Below are 8,852 nucleotides of genomic sequence, written 5' to 3' on the forward strand. Positions count from 1 at the left end.
ACGTTATATACACATTACTTTAAATATTATAGTTACTGTTTGCTTGCATCTCTGGAAGTGTGTCTGTCTGTCTCTCTCTGTCCATCTGTGTGTCTTTTCTCTCTTTCTCTCTCCTTTTCTTCCTCCCCAACCGGTCAAGACAGATGGCCGTCCTCCACAGAGCTGGGTCTGTCTGACGTTCCTGCCTGTTATAGGGAAGGTTTTCGTTGCCACTGTACTCTACAGAGGAATTGTTGGGTCTATGTAAATCATAAATAAGTCATTGAGTGTGGTTTTTACCTACTCTGTAAAGTGTCCTGAGATAACTTTTGTTATGATTCGACACTATAAATAAAATTGAATTGAATTGAATAGGGGCAGTAGAAAGTGGTCGCAGTACAGCTATCAAAGAATCATAGATCTAACTACAATGTAGTCTGAGTAATAACCACAGCTATTACCACCACAGCCAGGCAGAGCAGCAGCAGTTATGCTCACAGCCAGTGGCTATATGGTAGAGTAGGGTAGAATAATTAAAAAGAAAAAAATGCATCATGTGAAGTGTCACATCATCTCTCCTACCCAGTATCTGCAGGGTGTTAGTGTATTAGAACCGAACTAGACCAAAACCTAACCGTTTCGAGGGCATGCCCTGTAGTGATGTGCACCAGCAGATAGACTTGATTAGTATGACTGGCTACGGCCCTTAGGCCAACAATAGCCGCTCAGCCTAGCTCTAATATTAACTTACGGTACGTCCTCTTAATACACCCATGAGGTACATCGGCAAGGATATATGAAATTACTGTTCGTGTGTCACTCACTAATCGGGCTGCAAGACTCGAAAGATTCAGCAGCTATTATTCTGTATAAAAATAAAAAATATTCCTCACACTGTTTTTAATTGTTATTATAATTATTACCAGGTAGGATTTCACATAGTAGGAATTTGCTTTTGTGTTTTGGTGCATAGACAAGAAAAAATACAATAAGAAATATATTTTATTAAAACTGTTTCAAAAATTATGTACAATGATATTTTTTTTATTTCTAAGATTTATTTTTTTTCAAAATTAGGCCCTAACCGTAACCCTGAGGGAACAGGGCATAGGGGCTATTTTTCAAAATGTTCAGTGAAGAAATATCTTACAAATGTAGAAATATAGGGCCTAATTTAAAAAGAAACATCCTTAAAATGTGAGAGGGAACATAGGGCTGACCCCATGCAGGCAGCTTTTGTTCAACAACCAAACTTTAGGCTAGGCTAGTTTTCTCTCACTCTTTAGAAAATGTTATGGTTTTTATTATTTCAGTATCTTATTGTCACATGTAATCACTTCATGTTGTCCTAATAGAGCCTCACACACGGACAGTTTATGACTGAATCATTGACTGAATATGTGCACAAGCCAACGACTTCCTGCTTTGTTTGTTACATTACAAAGTAAAGCAGAAAGAGACAAGACTCTACAGGGCTGCATATCTGTGGGTGAAGGTGCATAATTAAACGGGGGGGGGGGGGGGGGCTTGAACCCAAATTATTCGTGCACATGCGTCTACGCTCGACACATTTACAGACACACTGTCGTGGCGGGTGCATGTTAATACGAGTGGGGACACGACCATGATAATGAAGTAGCTCTGTGGGTTGTAGAGCTGCAACAATTTTGTATTTTCCCTCCTTTCTGGTCTGACTGGCCCAAGCCTCCTCCATAGTGAGCTGAGTTTGTACGTCAGCGTGCAACGTGGCGCCTGAACACCCCTCTCGTGTTACCGACGTCCCATGGACCAATGGCAGATATCCTGTCGGCGGAGGAGGCGGGGCCCTGCCTGGAACGGACACTGTGATTGGCTGTACGTAAGGCGGCAGAAAATCCCGGTTTGGTTGCATCCCCCCTCAGGAAAAAGGGGAACATGATTGCCTACAATACGTTTTGAGTGAGAGCTGGAGGTGTTCTCAGTTGACCTGTCTGCAGGCTCAGGTGCTGTCTGCAGGTTTTTTTATTGCGCAGCTGCAACATTGTTGCACACCGTTGCCGAAGAGTAAGAGGTTAGTGTTAGTGCGTGTCGGTACAATCGGTGAAAGTGGCTACACAGTCGCGTTGTGCTTTTTAGTGGCACAGGCCTGTTAAGAAACAACTGAGAAGCTCCAGCTTCATCCCTGACTGATGGACGCCTTCACCTTCGTGTGTGCCACGCTTCTGTGCACTGTAGTGGTGCACGGTAAGCCAACGTTAAGGAAAGAGAGGGTTATTCACGAACCAGAACTGGGCAGCAGGCCTGCCAACGAAGACAATAAAAGCTTCCAGTACGACCATGAGGCCTTTCTTGGCAAAGAGGAGGCCAAGACATTTGACCAGCTCACCCCTGAGGAGAGCAAGGACAAACTCGGGTAAGGATGTATCATAACTCTGACACGTGAGCTGGTTTTGATATCAGTGGTGTCGTTTTTGTCACAGGCTCCTTTTTGAGCCTTTGTTTATGTAAATCACGCACGCTCACTTCTCTCCTGCAAGAGTGTGTCGCGTGTAACTGTTCAGCCTAAGGGTATTAACATTTAACAACATGAGCACAAGTGCCTGAGAAAGATACATGCTAGCAAATCTACAAGGCTAGGTAAAACAGTGCATTATACATATATACAGAGCTAATTGCTCATCCGAACTCTTAATTATACATTGTCATTAAAGAACCATTTGTAGGTGAAGTTTGAGTAAAGTGATGGGACAGTAGACAGTCTTCATATAGAGCTGCTGTCACTTACTTCCTGCGCTACGTGGTTCTGTGAGTGTGCCTCAAAGTGCTTTTTTTCGCCACTGCCTTGATGACAAGTTGGCACGATGAAACCCACGTTGGATAAAAGGGCTTTCCTCCTCCCAAAGAAAACTCTTTCCTGTGGTGTTGAGAGTGGGAGGACCCCTGTAACATCACAACGTGGCAAAGCCAGCTCTAAGAATACACACCAGCTACACTGCATGCTTTACTAAAATGGGTTTGCCTGCTCCTCCCTACTAGTGTGGTCTCATTAAAGCCACGTCCCTGATAGTAAAAATGGTACTGCCAAATATTTATTTATTTGTTTTCTCTCCTACCTGCTGGTAAGAATAGAAGCTCAGTAAACAGAGGTGAGACAGCACAAAGTCTTGGCTCGTGTGTTTGTCTGTTTGACCATCACGTTTGACCATTAAAGGTTCTGTATTGTGCTAACTTTCAGGTTCATGACGGCATGCTTTAAAGTTAAAAACACAAAACGTTTTGCTTATTCTGTATGTCTGAATAAACCTGTCTTCGCCCTGTGTCCCAACTGCTAAGTTTAAGCAGCCCTCCCAAAAAAGCCCGGTCTGCTCTGATTTGTCAGCATTTTTGAGTCTTTTGCATATGCGCTCTTGCCGTCTCTGCGCAATCATTGCAGCCGGAAAATAACTGTTACGGCACTGTAGCAGAAATTGCTACATATATAGTTGTGACATCACAACCGTAGAGAAGTCCTGACGGCTTATTTATAGACACAGTTTCTGAATACGGGCTGTGTGCATTTCTCTGTAGAGTGTTTTGATAGTGCCACAGTATTTATATAGCACCTCAGCCTGCTTTATAGTAAGAAAGACATGGAAATCTCACTTCTAAAAGTAATAACACATTCTCCCTGTCTTTGTTCTTTCTTCTTACAGTAAAATAGTGGAGCGGATAGACAGCAATGCAGATGGCTACATCACCACAGCCGAACTCAAGGCTTGGATAAAACGTGTACAGAAGCGTTACGTTTATGAGAATGTGGCAAAGGTGTGGACAGACTATGACCTGAACAAAGACAACCAGATTTCATGGGATGAGTACAAGCAAGCCACATACGGATACTACCTTGGTATATGTGTTTTGGGCACACTGTGTCTTTAAAAAAAATACTGTATAGAATTAATACAGCTACTTATTCACATGACAGTAACCTTATTTTAATCCCCCCCCCCCCCCCCCCCCCCCCCTTTTTAGCCAACCCAGAAGAGTTTGAGGAAGCAACCGACCAGTTCAGCTTCAAGAAGATGCTCCCTCGTGATGAGAGGAGATTTAAAACAGCTGATCTAAACGGGGACCTGGCAGCAGACAGAGAAGAATTCACATCCTTTCTGCACCCTGAGGAGTTTGAACACATGAGGGATACTGTGGTTCTGGTAAGCCCTCTGTGACCACATGGTAATTAAGTATGATTAGATAGAGGCAGAGTAGTAAGGCTAGTCTGTCTGAGGGTAAACTATGCACAGATTCAGATTTACATGTAGTATAAACAAAAATCCCCTAAATTTAGAGTTTTGAAATTTGTCTGGCCACTAAGCGATATTATTTAATTACAGGAACATATTTGAGTTTCTATTCCACGTCTTTAATCTGACAAGCTACTTGGATGAATGTGCTACATTTGGATAACTACTTAATGAAATTTTAACTGAGCCAGGAAATGATTGAATTCTGAGTTTTTTGGGAACAGGTCCAGTGGGACAGACAGACTGTCCCATTTAAGACTCAACCTTTAAATATGAATTTGGCTTCGTGGAACAGTTGCGTGGCAAATGTTAGCAGCGATGCACTATGCTGCTCTGTTCATAAAAGTTGTACTACCCATTTGACAGAGTTAATTATTAATCGCTCATTTTTCTGACATCATCGAATGTTACCAACTGTTAAGCCAGTAGCATCTTCACTGATTTGGGTGAATCTTAGACTGTTTCTCATTATAACAATACACATATTTCACACAACCATACAACAATTGGTACTTTTTGGTTTATGTAGCCGTATGAGTAACAGAAAGAAACACGTTTTAGTTTTAGAAAGGACATGATTGTATGCCAGCAGGACAGATCACTTATTGAGCTTCTGGTGCAGGTTCAGGCAGGAACATAAAGTCATCTCAATCATTCATATTATGGAGCACTCCGTTTAAATATCCGACTTCACATGTCTACCTGCTCATATCCGTCCGGCCCTGTAATTCGGCTTTCGGTAGGCCCCATGGAACCTCAGCCCCCAGAAAAATGTACATTGGTGTCTATTGAAATGGAACAATTATTTTCTGCTCCCAGTAATTATCTGCGGAATTAAATGCTAATTTTTCACGTTAAGAGTTTGACAGTTTGTTGTAAGATTCTTCGGTGAACGGATCTAGAAAAAGTGTTATGAAAATGACTACAGTTCATGTCGAGTGTGGACATTGTGGCACAAGACGCACTGGCATCTTGATCTCAATTTTAGCAGAAGACGTATTGGCCATAGTAGTAAACAATGACTAGAACGTTGCATCAACTTAAAGTTAAATGTATCCCTGAATAGCCTAGTGTGATTGTGATGTGCCCCTCTCATGCTTCTGAAATGTAACATCTCATACTGAGTACAGAGATCTAGTGGTCTGTAGGTTTTATATTTTTAATGACATATCCCTTCTTGTTTACATGCAACCTTTCACAGGTTAAGTGAGTGTAGCAAATAGATGGATGAATGGATGTTCTTGTTTATTATTAGTCAGCTATTAGACTCCAGAAGCTACATGGCTATTAATCATTCAGCAGGTTTCAGAGAGGACACCTCACTTACAGGTAAGGATGCATACAGTGATTTAAATCAGTGTAGCTGTGTGCATGTGTTGTGCCTAGGTGCGTGCGTATGCATGTGTGCTTGTGTGTGTTAGTGTGTGATCATTTTTTAATGTGGAGGGTTTAGCTCTCATCAGCAGAGAATCCTGTAGTTGTAATGAAAGTCTGTCACCCCAGCTGCAAGCTGACCTTCTACCTTCACTCACCGTGCCTGGGGCAACATGTTTCTCTTTTATTACTCAAAGTGGAAGTTCCAGTATTGTTGACCCTCATGTCTCCATTTTTAAGACATCATTAAATCATTCTGAATACAGGAAACCCTGGAGGACATTGACAAGAACAGCGATGGACATGTGGATGAAGATGAGTATATTGGTAAGTTTAAACACCTAATTGAAATTAATTTAACCGGGTTAATTAAGCATAGCAATATGCAATGCTATCTAATGCAATAAAACCATATAGTAAAGTTAGTTGTGTTAACTGATTTATGAGAATACAGTCAACTGTATAATTGTACACCTACACAAAAAGGGACAGTTGTCACAGGCAAGGGGAAATACAGTTGTGTATCATCAGCATATCTGTTATTAGCATAGTTATTGGTTACCTTTTTTTGATTTACATCTGCTTTGAAAGTGTATATATGTGCCTTAGGGTTTTGTTCATTTATGGTTTTGAGTTGCATTCCAGGTGGCATTTCTGCATGTTTTGTGTGGTCCTGATTGAGGAATCAAAGCTGTTTGTTGCCTGTGAAGTATATGTCTATTCTCTACGGTTGCTATTTAAGTAGGGATCACAGAAGATGATATCTAAGGGTTTTAACTGCAAACATTAACTTCAAACAGCAAGTTTTTCAATCCCATTGTCCTTGATTGTTTCAGCTGACATGTTTGCACATGAGGATGGGGGTCCGGAGCCGGACTGGGTTAAGACTGAAAGGGAACAGTTCTCTGACTTCCGAGACTTAAACAAAGATGGCAAAATGGACCAAGACGAAATCCGCCACTGGATTATGCCACAAGATTACGACCATGCCCAGGCAGAGGCCAGACATCTGGTGTATGAGTCTGACCAGGACAAGGTGTGTTGTTTCAGCTTTCTTGTTATCTTGTGTATATGAAGTCACATCCACACAGATACAACTTGAATTTTCTAAACCATTGCTTTGGCCAATGCTGGAAATAAACAAAAGATTTCAGGGTTTTTTTGTCACATATTTTGATATGGATATTGTTAGAATAAGGCATGCTTATCTTGTAATTACCCCCTCCCCTTCCTTCCTCCTCAGGACCAGTTGCTGACCAAAGAGGAGATCCTTGAAAACTGGAACATGTTTGTGGGAAGCCAGGCGACCAACTACGGAGAGGACCTCACCAAGAACCATGACGAGCTCTGAGCTCTCAGTGCAGCTCCTGATGCGGTGAGTGTGAGGGGGGTTGGTGTCAAAGACAGAATCGCAGACTCCTAAACCTCCGCCCACCACCACAACCACCTCTCCACCCTTTCCTCGTAACAGTGGGACAGATGTCAGTGCGCTGGATTGTAAAGCAACACTGTAGATGCCAAAGGAGGAAGGGATGAGGGTCAGCTCTACCACTAACATTAAGGGTCCATCTCTGTTTTATAGCGACGGTCCTGTTTCTGACATTCAGGAGCAAAGCCAGATCCAGTGGACTTTCCATCAATGTTGCCTTCCAGCCGCACAGTCGGCTCCGCTGCCTCAGAGATGTGTAGAATAGATCATTCTTTTATTAAAAATCTGTCAAAGCTGAATGTCAAGCTGGAGGTGGATTGTCAGGAACAGCTTTTTGATAGCAATGTTAATGTGAAACTGCAACTGATTTTATTTATTTATCAAATTTCTTCTGAACTGTAGGTTCAAAAGGAATACAGTGTTCAACTAGAGATCTTTTTTTTTTCACAGATGATGTTTCTTTGTTTACAGTTTTCCTGGACATATGACTTTAAGGATTTGTTGTTGTTTTATTAGCAAAGTGCTTTAAGAACTGTTAAATAACTGATTTTTAATGGCATGGTTTTTGTACGTGTTTGGTTTTAGTGTAGTCTGTGAAAGATTCTTCATACTTGGTTTGAAATGTATTTATTGGAATACTTCAGGCCAACAGTATACTCCATGTTAGATTTCTATTGGCATTTGTTGATGTTGCATTTCCCCTTTTACAAATGTCTAATTTAATTAAGGTTATTTTTTTAAGTACTGTATTGGTTTAAACTCAACATGACTCTTTGCTTCCTGTTACATTACTGTGAGGTCATCTTTTTGTATCAAATGTACCAAATTTATTTCCACTGCATTTGGAATTTTGTATATAAGCCTGTCGCTCTTATGTCTTTATCATGTTTTTTGTTAAATAGCATGTATGACCTGCATAGAATTATCAACTATGCAACTCACGAAAAGATTAAACAATGACCACAATTTGTAGTTTTAGTCAAATTCCTCTCACTCAAAACCATTTTTTGTTCTTCACGTCTTTTTCTGCTGTGCTTTGTTTTCCCAAACATCTGTCACATTAATAGTCCACATCACACATGGGTACAAACACTCAACATGTCTCCTTTTCCACCCTGCACATGCTCATGTATTGTGTCAAAATAAAACAATATATAGATAATTTTACTTAGGTTTTTTTTGTTTTTACAGATGAAATATATCAGATACATTGTGTTGATTAGTGGCCTTTTAGATTTACCTTTGGACTGAGCCAGGTGAGTCGTTTCCCCGTTTCTACAGTGTGGTCTTTATGCTAAGCTAATTGGCAGAAATGGTACTGATCTCATCTAACTCGGGGCAAGAACAATTACTTTAATCAACTGACTTATTTTCACTTATGTGGATCAATCGGTCTAATATCACCTTAACATGAAGAAAATCAATGTGGCAAATATGCAAGTTTGTGTTATTACAAGCTGTCGTGCCTAAGCTGGTATTCTCAACTGTCCTGGAAAAACATAAAGTAGTGGGAACTAATAAAAAGGCGGTTTAAATATTTTGTTAGGTTTTTACTTGTATTTTGTAACCGAGACAGCATCCCAGCTGTACGAGATACTTGAAGATCAAGTTGGGAAATTGAAAAAACAATGCAGCTGGAAGTAGGAAAGGGGGACCCTCACTTTATGGTCCTGGCCCAACAACTGTGCAAAACACAATCATGAAACTTTACAGGTTAGTAGTGAAGGCAGAGTTCAAAGATGGTTGTGGTCCAAGCATGGGCACCAGTAGTAGGGGGGTGGATAGGAAGTTTTGGAAAGGGTCATTGCCAT

General features: G+C 41.0%; 1 protein-coding gene across 1 annotated transcript; it reads left to right on the forward strand.

Moving 5' to 3' along the window:
• Positions 1-1,925: 1,925 nt before the first annotated feature.
• rcn1 (reticulocalbin 1, EF-hand calcium binding domain) lies at positions 1,926-8,148 on the forward strand. Its single transcript, XM_083912336.1, has 6 exons — positions 1,926-2,371; positions 3,651-3,844; positions 3,970-4,148; positions 5,879-5,939; positions 6,449-6,648; positions 6,856-8,148. The coding sequence occupies exons 1-6, from the start codon at positions 2,148-2,150 to the stop codon at positions 6,961-6,963; spliced, it is 966 nt and encodes a 321-aa protein (XP_083768462.1). The 5' UTR covers positions 1,926-2,147; the 3' UTR covers positions 6,964-8,148.
• The last annotated feature ends 704 nt before the right edge of the window (positions 8,149-8,852 follow it).

This window comes from Echiichthys vipera (genome assembly GCF_963691815.1).
Source record: "Echiichthys vipera genome assembly, chromosome: 1".
Classification (NCBI taxonomy): domain Eukaryota; kingdom Metazoa; phylum Chordata; class Actinopteri; order Perciformes; family Trachinidae; genus Echiichthys; species Echiichthys vipera.

Coding starts and splice junctions, on each gene's coding strand:
- rcn1 (XM_083912336.1), top strand. CDS start 2,148: ATGGACGCCTTCACCTTCGTGTGTGCCACGCTTCTGTGCACTGTAGTG. Junction 3,845..3,969: donor CACATACGGATACTACCTTG/GTATATGTGTTT, acceptor CCCCCTTTTTAG/CCAACCCAGAAGAGTTTGAG. Junction 4,149..5,878: donor TGAGGGATACTGTGGTTCTG/GTAAGCCCTCTG, acceptor TTCTGAATACAG/GAAACCCTGGAGGACATTGA.